Source organism: Rhinatrema bivittatum, chromosome 2, assembly GCF_901001135.1.
Source record: "Rhinatrema bivittatum chromosome 2, aRhiBiv1.1, whole genome shotgun sequence".
Classification (NCBI taxonomy): Eukaryota; Metazoa; Chordata; class Amphibia; order Gymnophiona; family Rhinatrematidae; genus Rhinatrema; species Rhinatrema bivittatum.
Genome location: NC_042616.1, coordinates 224,517,738 through 224,539,077, shown reverse-complemented (window position 1 = coordinate 224,539,077; position 21,340 = coordinate 224,517,738). Strand labels below are relative to the sequence as shown.

General features: G+C 47.9%; 1 protein-coding gene across 4 annotated transcripts in view; it reads left to right on the top strand.

Moving 5' to 3' along the window:
• LOC115084403 (citrate synthase, mitochondrial-like) overlaps positions 1 to 21,340 on the top strand; it is a 307,904-nt gene that overhangs the window by 143,492 nt on the left and 143,072 nt on the right. For all 4 annotated transcript variants that reach the window (XR_003854548.1, XM_029589235.1, XM_029589233.1 and 1 more), the window contains one exon: positions 12,639 to 12,838. Coding sequence is in view for 3 of the 4 variants with exons in the window: in XM_029589235.1 (XP_029445095.1) it covers positions 12,639 to 12,838 (200 nt within the window). In the remaining variant the exon portion in view is untranslated. The remainder of the gene's footprint in view (positions 1 to 12,638; positions 12,839 to 21,340) is intronic.

Here is a 21,340-nt window from a genome sequence, read left to right as displayed (position 1 = left end):
GACCATCGAACACTCAGATGCCATCAGTGCCACCGCCATCCTCAATGCCGCTTCATCCTCTTTCGGTGCCTCCAGCCTTCCCATCGGTACCACCTCCAGATCGGTTGGATTTGGACCTCTGCCTCCATCTGATGGCCCGCAGGGAGGAAGGGATCCACCATACGATCCCTGGGGTGATGATTCCTCTGATTCTCAAGACTCCAAGGAACTTCTGTAAGAGCCTTCACCCCCAGAAGAACGCCTCCGCTCCCCTCCTGAAGACCTCACATTTGCCAACTTCATAAAAGAGATGTCTGAAGCCATCCCTTTTAAACTGCTAACGGAGGAGGATGCCAGGCATAAAATGCTGGAGGTACTTCAGTTTGTGGATGCCTCCAAGGAAGTTATGGCAGTTCCAGTACACGAAGTGCTCCTCGACTTGTTACATCATACCTGGGAACACCCTGGTACAGTTCCACCAGTTAACAAGAAAAGCCAGCTGCCCCTCCACTCCATGGTGGTTGAGTCCACCTAAAAGAAGGCCAAGAGATCCTGGCCTCATTCTTCTGCCCCTCCGGGTAAAGAGCAAAAGTCCTTGGATGCCTTTGGCCAAAGAGTGTTCAAGGGATCTATGCTTATGGCACGTATAGCAACCTACCAGCTATACATGACTCAATACTCGAATCACTGAAAACAAATCCAGGAGTTCTCCGAGACCCTGCCGGAGGAATTTCAAGAGGGACTCACTATGATCCTCCAAAAAGGGCTTGATGCTGGAAAGCGCGAAGTCAGGGCAGCGTTTGGCATCTTTGAGACTGCCTCCAGAATCTCAGCAGCGGGAATAAGCACCAGACAATGGGCCTGGCTCAAATCTTCTGACCTATGCCAGGAAGTCCTAAAAGGTTGGCAGACCTTCCATGCACATGGGACAATTTGTTGGTGAGAAAATTCAGGAAACAGTGGCGCAACTCAAAGATCAAAATGAGACCTTGCACCAGCTGTCCACTGTTCCCTCGGACTTCTCATCTACCGCCAAGAGGTCATTTAGACGGGAGCCTAGGAGGCTAACCTATAAACCATGTAGGTATTACCCTCTTCCATCCCATGCTCGACCGCCCAGACCCTCTCAAAAAGGACAGCCTCAGCAATATAGGGCCCCAAAAGCCCAACCAGGTCCGCAGACTGGTCTGACGGTGTTTTGACGCCCTTCTAGAGAGCAGCAGTTCAAACCCTGTCTCCAACACCCTTTCCTGTGGGAGACTGGCTGTGCCACTATGCTAGCATATGGCACACAATCACCACCAAGCAATGGGTCCTTTCTGTGGTTGCCCACGGTTACCATCTAAACTTCCTTGCACTACCACCGGACTCTCCACCACATCCGGCTTGGAGTGTAACCGAACATACTCCACTTCCTGAGGTAGAACTCTTGATACTCCTGCACTCCAAAGCCGTGGAACCGGTTCCCAGACTTCAGCGAGGAAAAGATTTCTACTCTTGATATTTTCTGATTCCAAAAAAGTCAGGCAGCATATGTCCTATTCTGGACCTCCGTGCCCTAAACAAACATCTACGCAAGGAAATGTTGAGGATGGTTACCTTGGGCACCATGCTCCCTCTCCTACAAAAGGAAGATTGGCTCTGCTCTCTAGATCTTCAGGAGGCGTATGCCCACATAGCCATGTACTCTCCTCATCGGAAATACCTCAGATTCACAGTAGGTCACAGTTATTTCCAATACAGAGTGTTGCCGTTCAGCCTAGCGTCAGCACCACTTATGACAACGCAGTATCCATGTCTATCCATATCTAGACGATTGGCTAGATACGGATAGGTAGTACTTCAATCCATCCATTTTACCATCAGCCTACTACAATCCTTGGGATTTCTCATAAACTATCCCAAGACAAATCTGACTTCTTCACGCACCCTCTCGTTCATCGGAGCAGAACTAAACACCATTCAAGCCAAAGCATCCCTCCCAAAGGACCGAGCACGCACATTGTCAACCTTGGCCAAAGCAGTACAGACTCACCGAACCACCACAGCTTGTCACCTGCTAACCTTACTAGGTCACATGGCATCCACGGTTCATGTAACCTCAATGGCTCGGTTAGCCATGAGAGTAACACAATGGACTTTAAAGTCCCAGTGGTCCCAATTACACCAATCTTTGTCCCACAATGTCCACATCACCAACCAACTACGACCCTCACTAGCTTGGTGGATACAGGAGTCCAATCTTCAAATTGGACTACCTTTTCAACCCCCGTATCATCAGATTACATTAACCACAGATGCCTCCAATTGGGTTAGGGAGCCCATGTCAACAACCTGCAAACCCAGGGAACCTGGACTACAGCGGAAATAAAACACCAGATACATTTTCTGGCGCTCCGGGCGATGCGGTATGCCCTATTCGCTTTTCAGGTTTGCCTGTCCAACAAGGTAATCCTAATACAAACACAACCAGGTAGCGATGTGGTACCACAACAAGCAAGGAGGCACAGGCTCTTACCTGCTCTGGCAGGAGGCGGCACAGATCTGGGCATGGGTTCTCTCCCATTCCATGCTACTGAGAGCAACCTACTTGGTGGGCGTGGACAATGTGATGGTGGACAATCTCAGCCGGACCTTTCATCCCACGAATGGTCCCTAGATCCCACTGTAGTGAACCGAATTTTCCACCAGTGGGGCTTCCCGCACATAGACCTCTTTGCGTCAATTCACAACTGCAAAGTGGACAATTTCTACTCTCAACACAGCAGCCACAAGAGACCACCAAGGGATGCCTTTGCCCACTCATGGTCAATGGGTCTTCTATATACCTACCCTCCACTTCCACTCATCAGCAAGACTCGTAACGTTGCAGCAGGACTGGGGCACAATGATCCTCATAGCCCCTCACTGGCCGTGGCAGGTTTGGTTTCCTATCCTAAGTGACCTCTCAGTACAGCAACCAATTCGCCTGGGCACAGATCCAACTCTAATAACGCAGAAGAATGGACTGTTGCGCCATCTGAACCTCCACTCCCTGTCTCTTACAGCATGGATGTTGAAAGGTTGATACTACAATCCCTTAACATAAGAACATAACATGCCATTCTGGGTCACACCAAGGGTCCATCAAGCCCAGCATCCTGTTTCCAACAGTGGCCAATCCAGGTTATAAGAACCTGGCAAGTACCCAAAAACTAAGTCTATTCCACACTACTGTTGCTAGTAATAGCAGTAACTATTTTCTAAGTCAACTTAATTAATAGCAAGTAATGGACTTCTCCAAGAACTTATCCAATCCTTTTTTAAACAAAGCTACACTAACTGCACAAACCACATCCTGTGGCAACAATTCCAGAGTTTAATTGTGCTTTGGGTGAAAAAGAACTTTCTCACAGGACAAGCAGGATGGTAGTCCTCACATATGGGTGACATCACAGGATGGAGCCCTGTACGGAAAACTTTCTGTCAAAGTTTCTACAAAGCTTTGACTGACCCTGGCACACTGAGTACACTGAGCATGCTCAGCCTGCAATTATCCCTGTGAACCACAGGTGTCTTCCTCAGTCTTTCTTTTTCGCTCTGCAGTAAGCATAGCGGTTAGGAGCTATGTGAGAAATTCTAACACTTTTTACACACGAAAACACTTAAACTTTTACTTCACAAACACTTTTCCCTGCACGGGTCTCCCTTCACGTACGTTTATTCGACGCTCAGTGAGTACTATGCCCTGTTTTTTCGGTCGGTTCCTGCCGCCTCCCTGGCCTGCCAACCAACTGCGGCTTTCCCTCTCCCTATGTTTTCAGTTAGCCACACATAGCCTGCAAGTGTCCCTCTGTGACACTCTGCCTGGTTATTAGCGCTAGTGGGACAGGGACTTCCACGGTTTCCACTGCCGCCATGGCCCCTGTCGATTTCAGGTCCTTCGATTCCTCGGTACCCTCACCTATGCCGATGCTGTAAGTGCTTCCGTCACTGTCATCATTGCTCTGCCCGAGTCATCGACGTTTTTTCATGTATATATTTTTGACGATATCCTCGAGGCCGCTTTGGCCGCCATCGACAATGTCAGTACTGACATAGCACCGCCACATAATGCCCTCGCCTGAACTCAGTGCTCCATGCTTTGGGTTCTTATTAAAGCCCTGTATTAGCCTACGACACTATATAGTGCCAGGAGCAGTGCAGGCATGCTGACAGTACATCATCAGTCGCCATCCAAGACAGCGAGGGCATCCATCTTGGTGCTGGGGAAAGACCGGGCCGAGCACCGTGGCATGCATCGTCACCGACACGGTGACCTTCCGCCACCAACGCCATCAGCACATCGGTGCTATCCTTCTCGATGCTGGAGAATGCTCGGGCCGAGCAACATCACCACTGCCATCAACACTGTTCCGCACAGTATTTGCAAACCTTGGTGCTCCAGAAACACCGGAACGAATTCCGAAGAATTCTGCATTGGCATCACGAGACATCGAGCCACTATGACGAGGGCCGGGTCCACGAGCTATTAATTGGCTCCCCTGTTCCCAAGGCGTGCCCCACTGACATCGGTGTGGGATTGTGGCCCTCCACTAATTACAGTGGTAGGGCCAGCCACGCTCAGCCTGTCTCCTCTATACCTGTGCCACCATACCAGGCATCAGAGTTGAGATGGGCGTCTACGGCCGACAGGCCACCCCTTGATGACTCCTGAAATCCACGGAGCCAGCAATCTTCACCGACTCGTCCTTCGGTGATCCACGTCGGATGGTAAGTACCCACTTCTTTGGCATTCCCATTGAGATGTGTTCTCTAATTCAGACCACATGGTTCGAAAAGTTCTAGGTCATGTACCTTCCAAGAACCGTATTAGTGTCACATATCACTATGCCAGCTATGTCAGCCACAATACCAAGAGAACCTCTCTATCTTTTTTTTGGGATTGCATCACGACATCCTCCCGTTTTCAGCAGTGAGGCTCTGTGTTACGGTCCCGGGCCAAGCCCCGGGACCTGCACCTACCTCGTGGCCGCTCCGGCCGCAGGGACACCTTCCCACCAGCCTCCAGTGCCGAAGACGCGGCCCTCCGCGGCGTTCTCCCTGCTAGGGAGACGCCGACGCCGATCCACGGCTGTCCCCGCCCCTTAGGCGCGCGCGCACTAGGGCCTTCTCTTAAAGGGGCCAGTGCGGGAAAACCCGGGAACACCCCCTCGTGACGTCAGACGCTGCCAGGCCATTTAAACCTGGCAGCTACAGTAGCACCTCGCCTTGCAACGAGGTTCCTCAGCTTGTCTGAGTCTTAGTTGCTGCTGTAGTCCTTGGATTGCTTCTACTGTCTTCTGGATTCCGACCTGGCTTGTATCCTGACTTGTCTTCAGCTTCCGCCCCTTGGTTTTGGTATTGACATCTGATTTCTGGCTTCCGACTCGGCTCCGTCCCATGACTTTGTCTCCAGCTTCTGTTCCTGGATTGGTATTGTCTTCTGACCTCTGGCTCCTGACCCAGCTCCGTCCCACGATTCCGTCTCCTGCTTTCGTCCCTGGCTTTGGTTTGGATCTCTGACTTCTGGCTTCTGACCCGTCTTCGCTCTTGGACTCTGACCACAGCTTCTTCATCACCTCAGGTATCCGGTACTTGCTGGCCCAGAGGATTCTCCTAAGTCCCAGCAACTCGGGCTCTCATGGGCTCCTCCCGGGGAAGCCACAGGCTTCTGAGGGGAAGACTTCAGCTCCTGGGCCCAGCCGTCCTTCGTCCATCTCTTCGGCCGCAGCCCAGATCCTTGGTCACATAGGATCCCACCTAAGTCCAAGAGGTCCGGGTCCCTACGCAGGGTTGGTGGCATGCTGGGCATGATCAGTGTGCCAGTCAGAGTTCTAGAAACTTTGACAAAAGTGTTCCGTGATAGGATTCCATCCTGATGATGTCACCCATATGTGAGGACTAACATCCTGCTGTCCTGGGAGAACACCTGTTACAGGTAAGCAACTCTGCTATTTCCAAAGCCATTTTCATATGTAAATAGTGATTTAAATCAGCTGTCTGAAAATTGTCATCTCTCAATGTGGCTAAAAATATACATGTTGTACTTTTAGCCACATTTAGATGAGATGTTCCCAGAAGTGTGTTTAGGTTGACATAGGAAAGTAATATAGCATTTTCAACTCTACATAAATTTTTTGCTTCAAAAAAGGACCCACACAAAAAACAGATGTAAATAAGGTATCTGCGGTAAGTTTCAGTGCAATACTACATGAATTTTCATTTTGAAATTTGGAGTAAAGCCAATGGGCAAAAAGTACCTGCAGTCTCTGAAGGCAATTTTCAAATGATCCACTTAGGTCACAGTATTTTATATTGGGTGGCTTATATAATAATTTGTAAAAAGTATCTTAGAAAATGTAATAAAGTGTGCAGTACTTTTTCTGCACTATTCACTGATTTCATTGGCTTTCTAATGTCGGCCATTTAAAAGCCAGAATTGTGTTAGCAATACAAGAGCATGATGTACTAACATGAATGAAAATTGTCAAATGGCGCTTTGCTTTCTACAGTACTAAATAGTGGGCCAGATTCATCAAGGCATTTTCCCATAGACATAGAAGAATCAGGCCCACTGAGTGTGCATTATTTGTGATAGCTTGCACTTTTTGGCATTTTAGTGCTCCAAGTGCCATTTGCAAATTTTTGCGCTTTCATAAGGAATAAAATGTTGTGCAGTTTTCTGTGTGCAAAATGTTATTTAAATTAATAGTTAATGAGATGCCGCAATGCAAAATCAACAAAGCAGCTCATTAATTATTAGTGCTATTAGAAAAAACCTGAAATCAGACATATTCAACACTATGCTGTTTAGTATTTTAATTTAACAGTATTAGGATTATTTTATTTTTATATTTTAGGTAGTTTATATTTTTGTATTTGTATTACTTTGTGCAATTAAATGTATGCATGTTTTAATATTTTGGAATGTTTGCTGTAATCCACATTGATCCAATTTTTTTGAAGTTGCGGAAAACTAGTGCCATAAATAAATAAATAAATTGATGCATAATAGTACTTTTCATGTAGATAAGCAGCTGAATTAGCCATGCTGTCTGGGATGTCCTCCCGTCCTGTAGGTGGCGGAGCTCTCAAAGTAAAGTTCTAAGTCTTGCTGTAGTGTGTGCCTGCTTGGCACCTCCCCCTCCCCTCTGCAGAGTCACCTCAGTCCGTTTTTTTCCGCGAGCCTGACAGCACACGGAGCTCTCAGTCTCCTCGAGCTTTTTTCTGAAGAGAAAAGTTTAATTCTAAAAAACAAATTTCTGAAGGCTAAACCCCTTCTTAGTAGTTAGGCTTAACTACTTCTACAGAATTTGTCGAATTTCTCCACAAAATGCTTCATCAATGGCTTTAAATTTTGTCCTTGTGGAAAAATCATGTCTGTTACAGACAGACATGTGTTATGTTATCTATATCTGGGGTCCCAGCATGATCAAAGTACTTGTGCTGACTGCAGATGGATGTCCCCCAGAGCACAACGTCAGAGGGCAGCAAAAATCGAAGAATTGAGAAGACAAGTGGTAGGCTCTTATGCCCCCTCAGAGGAGTCGACAAAATACTCCCCAGGGCCACAGCGTGCGCCAAAGGAGTCGACGCGGCCGCGGGCAGCGTCGATGGGATGTTTGGTGTCGACAGCGCCGACCACAAAGATGATCACTGGATCCGGCGACACAAAAAGTGCGCCAAAACAATCAAGTGCGTAAACCGGAGTGGGTGCGTCGACAGGGACCGGCGCATCGACGCGTTGAAGCACCTGGCACATTGACGCATAAATACCGACGCATCAATGCACCTGGCACAGCTAAGTCAGACCATGCTTCGGGCTTGAAGCATGGTTACTCCATCTCGACACACCAACGCATTATGGAGCAGGTGCATTCAGACTCGACTCCATCCACACATAAGAGTCTAAAACCACCTAAAAAACATGTCTCAGGACATAAAAAAAGGAGAGAACCATCTCCACTACTCCTAGTGGATGAAGACCCGAGTTCATCTCCTCCTGGGCCCTCTTCACCATCTCTAAATTCTGAACAAGAAGAGCCATTACCGAAACAACCACGCGAGTCTTTAGAAGAGAAACACAGGCCTGCGGAGCATCCTCTTCCTGGCCCGACGGATACTACGCCAGTTAGACAGCCTCAGCAAGTTCAGGCATCTCAGGCGATGTCCCAAATTTCTCTGATCTTGGCGAACCTTTTAGCTTTCATGGCAGATTCAGAACAGCCTGCTGAACAACCACCATCACAGGAACCCCAGTCGCCTCCGGGAGCCCTATTCTGGGGACAAAGCCAACCTTACCTTCCCCACCACCACCAGACACTTCGCTAATAACATCCTCTCCTGGTTCTTCTACGGGATACCCGTCTGACCCAGCCAGAGCCAATTTCACCACCCGAGGACTTAACATATTCAAAGTTCCTAGAAAAGTTGGGTGAGACCCTTAATATAGAAACCAGAAAGTTACCGGATCCTAGGGCAGATGTCCTAGGACTACTCAAAGTTTTCGAAATGCCATTGGAGCTGGTAGCTTTACCTTCATATGAGGTACTTGACATCCTCATGAAGAGAGCCTGGGAAACACCTCTCACAGGCCCGGCTACCTCCAGGAAATCTGAGCTAAATTACAGGATGCGCAAATCATCCTATTATTCTCATTTACAACTGCCACATGCATCAGTGGTAGTGGAATCCACAATGCAGAAAGCGCACAAATCACGGCTTCATTCCAACATGCCTCCTGGCCGACATAATAAGTATATGGATGATTTTGGAAAACGGGCATTTCAGTCTGGAATGTTAAATGCCAGAATACAACAACATCAATTTGCGATAATGCAATATCTATTTGAATGTTTACAAGCCCTAAAGCCAAAACTGCAAGATGAAGTACTGGACAAGCAACTGCCGGAGGAGTTTCATAATATGGAAGAGGGAATGCGTCACCTCATCCGCACAGTGTATGAAGGCTTCGAGACTTCAGCAAAGTCTACCGCAAATGCTATTGCAGCCAGAGGATTAGCATGGCTTCGAGCAAGTGCTATTCGTGAAGATGTGGAAGAAAAACTAGCAAATCTTCCGTGTCTACCTGACAATTTATTTGGAGATCATTTTAAAGACACAGTAGCACAATTAAAGGAGCAAAAGCTAGCAGTACAGTCTCTGACTACTCCACCATCTTTCTCTTACTACAGAGGTTACTATCCGTCCTACCAACGACCACAATATCAAAGACGCCCTTTTAGGCCTTACCCACCTTCTCGGCCTTCTTATTATTCTCCACGCCCTCAAATGACGCAAACCCAAACCTCTTGTCAATGTCAAAGACCTCCGATCAAGCTAAAGCACCTCAAGAACAGTCCCAACCTAAAACTTCCCAAAGTTTTTAGACCATCAGATACCACCGCTACCTCTCTTAGTTGGGGGCAGATTGACTCAATTCTTATCTGCCTGGACCAACGTAACAACAGACAGCTGGGTATTAAGCATTATAAAAAACGGATATGCATTAAACTTCCAAACCCTCCCAGTTATACCACATTTAGCATCCAAAAGAGAACAAAACATGCATTCACAACTTTTATACCTGGAGATCAACAACCTCCTGCAACAACATTGCATTCAGAATCTACCGGTTTCTCAACATTAAACAGGTTTCTATTCCCCATACTTCCTCATTCCAAATATTCAGGAGGATTCTGACCTATCCTGGATCTCAGGGCACTCAGCACAAAATGCCTAGCAATAGCGGTGGCCCATCTGCATCGCCAGGGTATCCAAATATTTCCGTTCCTGGATGACTGGCTACTAGTAGCTCCCAGCCCTTCCATTCTACAGAACAATCTCCTTACGACTCTCCAATGTTTGGACTCATTGGGTCTACTAGTCAATTACGAAAAGTCCAATCTGCATCCCACTCAAGTATTGCAATTCATAGGGCCACTACTGACACTTTACGAGACAAGGCTTTTCTTCCCCAAGCAAGAGCTATAGCTCTGAAGACTCTAGCTCAGACTTTGAGTCCCTTAAACCACACTCCGGCCCGTCAAATCCTAACCATACTCGGCCATATGGCAGTGTCTATATATGTAGTCCCATACACTCGTCTACACATGAGACGTCTGCAATGGAGGTTAAAGGCCCAATGGAAACAATTCTACGACCGCCTCTCCACTCCGATTTCAGTGACGAACAACATGAAACTGGATTTAGATTGGCAGCTGCACTCAACAGCCCTCACCATAGGAGCTCCTCTACGACCTCTGGTGCATCAGATCATACTCACCACGGATGCCTCTCTAAACGGCTGGGGAGCTCATCTAAACTGCCTTCAAACTCAAGGCCTCTGGAATGCCTGGGAGAAAACACAACAGGTAAACCTCTTAGAACTCGAAACATCCGGAATGCTCTTCAAGCCTTCCATCTGCAACTAAAAGGAAAAACGGTAATGATACATACGGACAACCAAGCGGCAATGTTCTATATAAACAAAGAAGGAGGGTCTGGTTCTTGGACAGTGTACAAAGAGGCGGTATCCATTTGGGAGTGGGCAACAACCAACTCCATTATACTTCAGGCTCATATTTACCAGGAATAGACAATACCAGAGCGGACAAACTCAGCAGGATCTTCCATCCCCACGAATGGGAACTTGAAAACAGTGTATCACCAAGGATCTTCCACACCTGGGTGTGGCCTCACATCGATCTGTTTGCCACAGAACACAATCGTAAAGTGCCATAGTTTTTTAAAATTTATCCCAGCCACGAGAGACTGACCCAAGACGCATTCCTCAGGGACTGGTCTCAACACCTCCTTTACGCGTTCCCTCCAATACCCTTGATTTCACGCACAGTGCAGAAATGTATCAGGGACAAAGCAAATCTCATCTTGATAGCTCCAGCATGGCCCAGACAACCATGGTATGCATTCCTAATCCGACTGTCAGTGGACAATCCAATACCACTGGGAGCCAACCCTCGTCTACTCACACAAGACGGGGGTTGGCTTCTATATCTACTCCACTCCTCTCTCAACCTCACGGCGTGGAGGTTGAAAGGATGCTATTTCAAAACCTAAATCTCTCGCCTCAATTAGAAGATATTCTACTTTCCTCTAGAAAACCTTCAACCAGACAAAACTATAGAAGAAAATGGTTCAACTACAACTCATGGTGCTCCGACTTGGACATTGACCCATTCAACTGTCCGGTGGAAACATTACTATCTTATCTCCATACACTTTACCAGAAAGGTTTGGCTCTTGCTTCCCTCAGAGTTCACCTTAGTGCAATAGTGGCTTTTCATTCACTACACATTGATGCACCAATTTCCACTCATCCTCTCATCTCCAGATTTATGAAAGGAGTATTATGACTATGCCCACCGGTGTGCAAACCCCCAGTGCCGTGGGACTTAAATCTTGTCCTTGAACAATTAATGTTGCCTCCTTTTGAACCACTTGACACCTGTCACCCAAGGTACCTGTCATGGAAGGTCCTATTTCTAGTGGCGCTTACTTCAGCTAGAAGAATCAGCGAACTGCAAGCTCTTGTTCACTACTCTCCATATCTGGTTTTCTACCACGATAAGTTTGTTTTACGTCCACATCTGACTTTCCTTCCGAAGGTAGTTTCATCTTTCTATCTCAATCAATCCATAACCCTACCAACCTTTCATACACGTCCTCATTCTGATGTGTCTCAGCGTAGGCTTCATACCTTAGATTGCAAACGAGCACTGGCATGCTATAAGCAACGCACAGCCTCTTCTTTCAGACCTTCTAAACTCTTCCTCTCCTTTAATCCAAACAGGCCTGGCTTACCAGTCACAAAACGAACTTTGTCATCCTGGATTACAAATTGCATTCAATTCTATTACCAACGTTGTTCGAAAACCATATCATCTACGCCTAAAGCTCATCAAGTAAGAGCAATGGCGGCCCACCTACGTGACATACCGATATTAGATATTTGCAAAGCTACGACTTGGTCGTCACTTCATACATTCACCACTCATTACTGTTTGGATAAGCCTGCTTCATCAGATGCATCCATAGGCAAACAGATTTTACAAGCAGGCACCTCCTAACTGTCTTTTCATATTACAAAGGATTGTCCACACTACATTTTTTTGCAACTTGAGCATACAAATAACAGAACAATAACGAGTGCAGCTCAAGTTGTTAGCTGGGGACTCCCAGACAGCATGGCTAATTCAAGCTGCTTATCTACGTGAAAAGAGAAAGTTTGCTTACTGTAAACAGTGTTTTCCATAGATAGCAGATGAATTAGCCATGCTGACCCTCCCACCTCCCGGGACAGTCTTGCATTCTATACTTGCTTAACCACGGACTGAGGAGACTCTGCAGAGGGGAGGGAGAGGTGCCAAGCAGGCACTCACTACAGCAAGACTTAGAACTTTACTTTGACAGCTCCGCCACCTATGGGACCGGAGGACATCCCAGACAGCATGGCTAATTCATCTGCTATCTACGGAAAACACCCTTTACGGTAAGCAAACTTGCTCTTCGTCCTTCATGTCTTTTTTGTCTAGAGAATTTAACAAGATTTTTGAGACAATAAGGTATTAATTAAAAATACTGATATCTAATGAGTATTAGGTCTTTTTTCTATGCAGTACATATATGAGGATTCAATGGATTTAATTGCAAAACTTCCTGTGATTGCAGCGAAAATATATCAACATTCATACAGACATAAAACAAAGCTATGTAAAGTTTCTCCTGACCTGGACTGGGCTCATAACTTTTCTGAATTATTAGATTTCAGAAATCCAGAGTTTACAGAACTAATGAGGCTTTATCTTACAATACACAGGTAAAACTTTAAAATATATTTATTTGATAAATAGGAAACAACTCTCTATTTGTCTACATGGTACCTCATGAAGATTCTGGAACATTTAGAACAGCAAAGCAAAGCTGAACTGCTCTGTTTCAGTATCCTTAGGCAATATCACTTAAGAGAAAAGTAATGATTTCATACATGTATTGTTAGGAATAGAGAAGTGTGAATACATAAATAAATTAAACACATTTTTTAAATTTATCTTTTTGTGATTTTATTAAAGAAAAATATTTAAGTTATCTGGCGAAGTTCTCCTAGGACAAGCAGGATGATAGTCCTCACACATGGGTGACATCATCAGATGGAGCCCGGCACGGAAAACTTATGACAAAGTTTCTAGAAACTTTGACTGGCACACTGAGCATGCCCAGCATGCCGGTAGCCATGCATCTATGAGGGGTCCCTCTTCAGTCTCTTCTTTTCTGCGGAGCAGTTGTTTCAGAGTTGTGGAGCTTATGCTCTTTTTTTGGAAAGCTTTTCCTCGCCGGGACCTACTCGATTCCTCCCAGTTTTTTTTAGTTGGTGACATGGTAAGTTTTGTTTTACATTGTGTGCGGTTGATTCCCGGCAGTGCCGTCTTCTGGTGTCCTCTGGTTGTCGACCGTGCGCCAGCCTCCTTTTCATTATGGCATTGTCGGGTTTTCATCAGTGCCCTCCATGCCCTTGGACTATGTCCCTAACGGATCTGCACGAGGTATGTATCCTTTGCCTGGGGGCATCGCATGACATCCGGGTTTGTCGTTTTTGTAACCAGATGACCTCTAAGGGCCGGCATGCCCGCCTAGGTAAGATGAAGAAGTTGTTCGGATCCAAAAAGTCTGAACCTTCGACACTAGGGTCATGAGCATTGATGCCGAAAAGACATGGGAAGCCGATGGACACCAATCTCTCGGTGTCCACCCCTCTGCCATGGCCTCCAGTGGAGAAGATTGGCGTTGTCTGTCTCCTCTCGCTTGAGGACTTCAGGTTTGTCTCCTTCCTTGGCGCCAGGGAAAGACTGGACCAAGCACTGTGGGAATTCCCAGAAGCATCACCATCAGTCTCCATCCTCGCATGGTGCTGGGCTCGGGTTGGCATCGGCATCTTCTGTGATGCCTCTGAAGCTACCCCGCGGCGAGGAGGTATCACCCTCCATTGAGGCCGGAGGTCTTAGGCATTCCCCACCAATTTTGATGCTGGGTACCGGTTCCCCTCGGGACTCCGAGGGAAATCTGGTTATACCTGCCTCCTTCTAAGGCTGTCCCGATCTCAGCTTTCAAGGAGGAGCTTGAGCGTAGGGCGCAGTTGGCGGTTGGTTGAGCCCTGTAGGGTATTGAGCTACCAGCCCCTCAAGTGCCTCCACCAGTGCTAGAGCCTGCACCGTTGATGTTGGCACCACTCCTGAAGAGTCTCAACGTTCTCCTTGGCGTCCTCCTGACACAGCCAATGCTGGTGTCCATGGTGCCGTCGATACCCCAGCAGCCACCGGTGCCTCCTCCTCCTGATGCTATCCCTATTGTGAGGTCCTCTGAGGAAGAGGGGCCTTCGAGGCTGGAGAGGCCATCGAGGCCCTCGGGTCTGCTATTGGCATTACCCAGTCCAGCTCCGGACCCTTCGGGGCTATCAATACCCTCGGTGCCCAAGCTGTTGGGCTTGGGAAGGCCCCCCCCACGGGCGCCTCCAGGCAATCTTAGTGATGATGACACCCCTTATGACCTATGGGGAGATGATATCTCTGAGTTCCTCTGATGACTCTGAGGACTTTCCCTCAGACCCATCTCTTCCAAAGAAGCGGCACCAGTCTCCGACTGAGGACTTGACCTTTGCTGGGTTTGTGTGGGCAAAGTCTGAGGCCATTCCATTCTAGCTTTTAACAGAGGAGGATACCAGACACAAGATGCTGGAAGTTCTCCAGTTTGTGGATGCTCCGAAGGAGGTGGTGGCAGTTCCCATCAATGAGATTTTCAGGGAGTTGCTCCTTAGAATTTGGGAACACCCCGTCTCCATGCCTCCAATCAACAGGAAGGCCGATGTGCTGTACCTGGTCCAGCAGGGTACGGGGTTTGATAAGCGTCAGTTCCCACACCAGTCGGTCATGGTGGAGTCAGCTCTTAAGAGGGCTACGCGGTCTCGCGCCCACGCCTCTGCCCCTCCAGGGCTGGATGCTTTGGGAAGGAAGGTGTTTCAGGGCACGGTGTTGATTACCTAGATCGCCTCCTACCAGCTGTATAAGACACAGTATTCTTGGAATCTCAGGAGCTGTCTGAGCGCCTGCCTCAACAGTAGCAGGACGCCTTTGCGGCAGTCGTCCAGCAAGGTCTGGAATGTGGCAATCATGTGGTGCATTACAGCTATGACATGTTTGAGATGATGGCGATGGTGGCAGCCGCAGAAATTGGTGCCCGCAGAGTGGCCTGGCTTAGAGCCTCAGATCTCCTCCCCAAAGTGCAGGAGAGGTTTGCGGACCTACCTTGTACTGGCGACAATCTCTTCGGTGATAAAGTAAGGGATGCTGTGGCTCAGTTGAAGGATCATCATGAGACCCTGCAGCATTTCTCGGCCAGTATGTCAGACCCACCATCCTCAGCCAGGAAGTTCTTGCATCAGGGCCCAAGGAGGTCCTTTAACCACCAGAGGAAGTAGTATCCTCCTGCTTCTCGCACTCGGGCCCAGTGGGCAGAATCTATGGGCCGTGCTAGACAGCAGTGGACCCCCAAACCTCAGCCACCGCCCCAGTCAGGCCCTGCTATAGGGTTTTGACCAGCTGTGAGGGAGCATAAGCCAACTACCCGAACCTTCGAAGCAGGATCTTCTGGTCGGGGGATGACTACAGTTCTTTTGGGACCAATGGCCCAACATTACATCGGACCAGTGGGTTTTGTCCATCGTGCATTGGGGGTCCTGGCTGAATCTTTTGGGTGTCCCATGGATAGTTGATCACCTCACTTCTAGCTCTTGGAGAGAGTCTCTACAAATATGGATTCCACATTGCAATAAATTTTAATTTACATTTGAAAGATCGGGCTTGTTTTGCCTTTCCATCCACATGAAATGGTATAGATTATTTTTCCAAGCCCAAAATGAGGATGATGTCCTGTCACACCATGTATGCAGTTTTGTTTTTTTCCAATATATCAGTCTTTTTCCTAATCAAAATATTAATTCCCTTCCTCTTTGTTTTAAATGAGGCATCTACATCAAAGAGAATTCCTTCAGCCTTGAATAGCACTAGTTGACCCACAAGGAAGCTATTTATTTATTTATTTGTTTGTTTGTTTGTTTATTTAAAACACTTTCATTCTGCCTATAATGACAATGCCATGCTAAGCGGATTACATGATACACATACAACAGTATTATAAAACAACAGTTGCATATTCGGGCACAGCCAAAAATAATGAGCCAATGTTCTTCTTTCATTTTTTTTCTTTTTTTTTTTGAGATTTAACATACAATTCTGGCTCTAAGAAACTAGTTCTATAGAGTCAGGTTGGCAATAAATAGGCTGTATTTAGAAATTCAAATTGCACATCCTGGAGACCCACCTCTCTCATCAACTCATGTTTCCTGGCAAAAAATGTAGACATTAGTGAAGATGCCATAGTAAGCTATAACTGTTTTCTCCATTTGTCTGAAAGCGAATCATAGTTAGCAGCGTTCCTTATTCCAACTATATTTACTCATATGTGATATCCCTATCTTTTTACTCTTATCTATCTGAAAGAACCCCTCTACTTTATTCTGAAATTCTTCCATTAAATTAATCCTAGATATTGTGTGTGTATATAGTGCTGCAACTGAATATAGGCAAGAAACTGCTTAAGGTTGCGGGCAAAAGTAGTTAGCAGGTCTTGAAAGGTAAGTAGTATTTCTTGGGCATCAACAGCCTATGGCTACATGGCATAAGCCTCATGCCTCTCAGTGTTGAAAAGATTTTGAATGCATATTTAGGGTAAAATCTTGATTTCCCTAAGTAGGCAAAAAATGTGGACACACTAGGATTTATTTATATTCTGCTTTTTGACCCTTCAAAGTGGATTACATTCAGGTACTGGAGAAATTTCCCTTTCTCACAGGACAAGCAGGATGGTAGTCCTCACATATGGGATGACATCATCAGGATGGAGCCCAATCACGGAAAACTTCTGTCAAAGTTTCCAGAACTTTGAATGACCCCTACTGGGCATGCCCAGCATGGCACTAACCCTGCAGCCAGCAGGGGTCCCCCCCCAGTCTTCTTTTTTCCACGCAGCAGAAGCCTCGCGGTAAAGGAGCTCTGAAGAGATTCCTGACAGGAATTTTCCTCACGGAATTACTTAAAGTCAAATTGCCCCACAAGGGTCCCTCATCTAATTTTTCTCAGTCCGCGGTACTCCGGTAAGTTTTTACCCATTTCCCGTCGATTACCGTCGAGTTTGGCCCTCGCAGCCTACTGGCTGTCGACCATACCGCAGCTAGATTTTTTTCCATGGCCATGCCGTTGGGGTTTCATCGGTGCCCAAACTGTACCCGCACCATGGTTATCACAGACCCCCATAAAGTCTGTGTTATGTGTCTAGGACGCGAGCATGATGTCTTGACCTGCACCAAATGTGCACTAATGACACCGAAGGGTCGCAAGGCCAGAATAGAGAAGATGGAACTTCTCTTCCGTGCTGAAACCCCGACTCCATCCATCGCATTGACGTTGTCAGAACCGGCACCGTCAAATTCGCGCCAGCATCGACCACCGACCGGTGACCGACCGGCATCGACGACTTCTCAGCCATCGACACCCTCTACTTCCCCTCAGGATCGAGGGGATTGCAGGGAGAAACATCGCCATCGACACCGTAAGACTCGGACCATAGAGGGAGCGAAATCATCGACTTCGCCATCGTCTGAGCCGCTGTCGAAGAGACCCCGTCCAGGAAAGGCACCGAACATTCCTGTGACAGAGTCCCCGAGGCAACCCTCACCCGATCAGGGATCGGGAGCTGCGACTCCACCTTTAACGGTGGTCCCTCCGGCTATGCCTCTGCCTCCTTCTTCTGTTCCGGAGCCGGGGCTGCTTGCTCCAGGTCTCCGAGAAGAACTGGACCGGATGGTTCAGGAGGCCATCGACAAGGCGATGCAACGTCTTCAGGTTCCTCAGACACCGACACCGGCACCGTCTGTGGAACCGATCATCAACGCGATTCCGGCAGCGCTGGCACCGCTGCTATCCAGGATGGAAGCGCTTATGACTGCCTTTCCTCCAATGATTCCCGGGTCTTCGATGGCTCCGATGCCCTCCCCACTGACTGCATCATCGGGAGGAGAAACACCGTTCCGCATCCCTCTATCGGGAGTTCTGCCTCAGCCATCGATGCCGATATGTCCTTCACCACCGACCCATCCATCAGTGCCGATACATCCATCGGCGCCACAGACTCATCCATCGATGCCTTCGATGCCTCACCGGTGCCTTCGATGCCATCATCGGTGCCTCTGATAATTCCTCCGATTCCTTCGGAGCCTAGACCAGGACCTTCCGGTCTTCAACCACCCTGTCCCCCTCTGGTTCCTAGAGGAGCAGATGCTGATCCTTACAACACCTGGGGTGATGACACTTCAACAGACACCGATGATTTACCTTCACCACCTTCATCCACTGAGAGTAGGAAGCGTTCTCCTCCAGAGGACCTCTCCTTTATAAACTTTGTGAAGGAAATGTCTGAATTGGTTCCCTTACAATTGCAGACTGAACAGGATGATAGGCACCAGATGATGGAATTACTCCAATTCCTGGATGCACCCAAGGTAATCAGCTCTATTCCCATCCATCCGGTCCTTCTTGATCTTCTTAAGAACTGGGAACATCCTGGATCAATTGTTCCAGTACATAGGAAAGCTGACACTACCTATTTGGTACAATCAGCTCCAGGTTTTCAAAATCTCAGCTTGATCACCACTCGGTCGTTGTTGAGTCTGCACAAAAAAGGGCAAAGAGGTCAAAACCTCACTCATCTGTTCCTCCTGGAAAGGTACAGAAGTTCCTAGATAACATTGGTCGCCGAGTATTTCAAGGGGCCATGCTCATCTCCCGAATTGCAGCCTATCAGCTTTATATGACCCAATTTAACAGGGTCATATTTAAGCAGATACAGGACTTCTCAGACTCCCTGCCTCAGCAATTTCAAGAACAATTACAAACCCTAGTCAACAAGGGTTTTGAGGCAGGCAAGCATGAGATTAGAACATCTTATGACATTTTTGACACTTCTACCAAAGTGTCTGCAGCTGCCATTTCAGCAAGGCGGTGGGCCTGGCTCAAGTCCTCTGACCTTCGCCCAGAAGTGCAAGACCGGTTATCCGACCTGCCTTGTGTCGAAGATAATCTGTTTGGCAAGCAGATTCAATGGACGGTGGCAGAATTAAAAGACCATCATGAGACTCTAAGACGCTCTCTTTGATGCCTTCTGACTTCTCCTCAAAACAACCTTTCAGAAAGGACTCTAAGAAGTCATTCTTCCACCCGAAGAAGTCCTACCCGCCACCATCCAGATCCCATGCCACGAGACCTTATCAAAAACCACAGTCTTGTCAAGCCCGAAAACAAAAACAAGAAGCAGCTCCTCAACCAGGACCTGCTTTAGGTTTTTGACTTTCACTTAGAGAGCAGCAGCCAGATTCCTCTGTTGCACATACCAGTAGGAGGTCGATTGTGCCACTTTCACAACATGTGGCATTCAATCACATCCGACCAATGGGTATTAACAATCATTGCTCAAGGTTACCATCTGAACTTTCTCACCCTGCCACCGGACTCCCCACCTCTACAGACGTGGATAACATCCGAACACTCCATCCTTCTGGATCAAGAGATTTCTCTCCTTCTCCAGTCAAGAGCGGTAGAACCCGTTCCATACTCTCAGCAAGGCCTAGGGTTCTATTCCCGGTACTTCCTAATCTCCAAAAAATCAGGAGGCATCCGTCGTATTCTGGACCTATGGGCCCTCAACAAGTACCTTCAACGAGAAAAGTTCAAGATGGTCACTTTGGGCTCACTTATACCTCTTCTACAAAGAGGAGACTGGCTCTGCTCTCTGGACCTCCAGGACGCATACACCCATATTGCGATAACGCCAGCTCATCACAAGTACCTGAGGTTTTTAGTAGCCCCAAGCACTATCAATATCGAGTGCTCCTGTTCGGCCTAGCGTCTGCGCCACGATTCTTTACCAAATGCCTCGTAGTTGTTGCAGCCTTCCTCAGAACCCAAGGTATTCACGTCTACCCCTACTTGGACGATTGATTAATCAGGGCTCTCACTCAGCAAGCTGCTCTGTCGTCCCTCAATTTCAACTTACACACTCTAATTTCGCTAGGATTTCTCGTCAACTACGACAAATCCTACTTAGACCCATCTCAAACCTTCTCGTTCATTGGGGCAGACTTGGACATCTTACAGGCAAAGGCTTTCCTACCTCGACAACGAGCTCTGACTCTTGCGTCCCTTGCTCACCAGCTGCAGTCTCAGCACTCCGCGACTGCACGTCAATTTCTCGTCCTCCTGGGACACATGGCATCCTCAGTACATGTCACACCAATGGCCCGCTTGGCCATGAGACTCATGCACTGGACTCTGAGGTTTCAATGGACTCAAGCTATTCAGCCTCTGTTGACCATTGTCCACGTTACCGACTCACTCCGTTTGTCTCTCGCCTGGTGGAAAAATCAGACCAATCTCCTCCAGGGATTGCCCTTCCAGGTTCCAAATCCTCAAATCATTCTCACCACCGACGCTTCCAACCTTGGGTGGGGAGCCCATGTAGCCGATCTGCAGATACAAGGCTCTTGGTCTCCAGAGGAAGCCAAACACAAAATAAATTTCCTGGAACGTCGAGCAATCAGATATGCTCTCAGGGCCTTTCAGGATCGCCTCTCAAATCAAGTCATCCTGATTCAGACAGACATCCAGGTAGCAATGTGGTACATCAACAAACAGGGATGCACAGGCTCCTTCCTTCTGTGTCAGGAAGCTGCGCAGATTTGGGCTGAAGCTGCACTCGCGACCTCCTGCACTCGCGCCGTATTGCCAATATTCAAAATGGCGCCGGCGCTACTTTTGCCCTCACTATGTATCATAGTGAGGGCAAAAGTGAGGGCAAAAGTAGCGCCGGCGCCATTTTGAATATTGGCAATACGGCGCGAGTGCAGGAGGTCGCTCCCGGACCCCCGCTGGACTTTTGGCAAGTCTTGTGGGGGTCAGGAGGCCCCCCCAAGCTGGCCAAAAGTGCCTGGGGATCCAGCGGGTGTCCGGGAGCGATCTCCTGCACTCGTGACGTCAGGTGACAGGAACCAAAATGGCGCCGGCGCTACCTTTGCCCTGCCATATGGTAAGGGCAAAGGGCCACGGCCCCATTTCTATTAACGCAGCCGTGGCCCGAGAGCGGGAGATCGCGCCGCGACCCCCCACTGGACCCCAGGTAATTTAAAACGTTTTGGGGGGGTTCGGGAGGGTGGGGGATT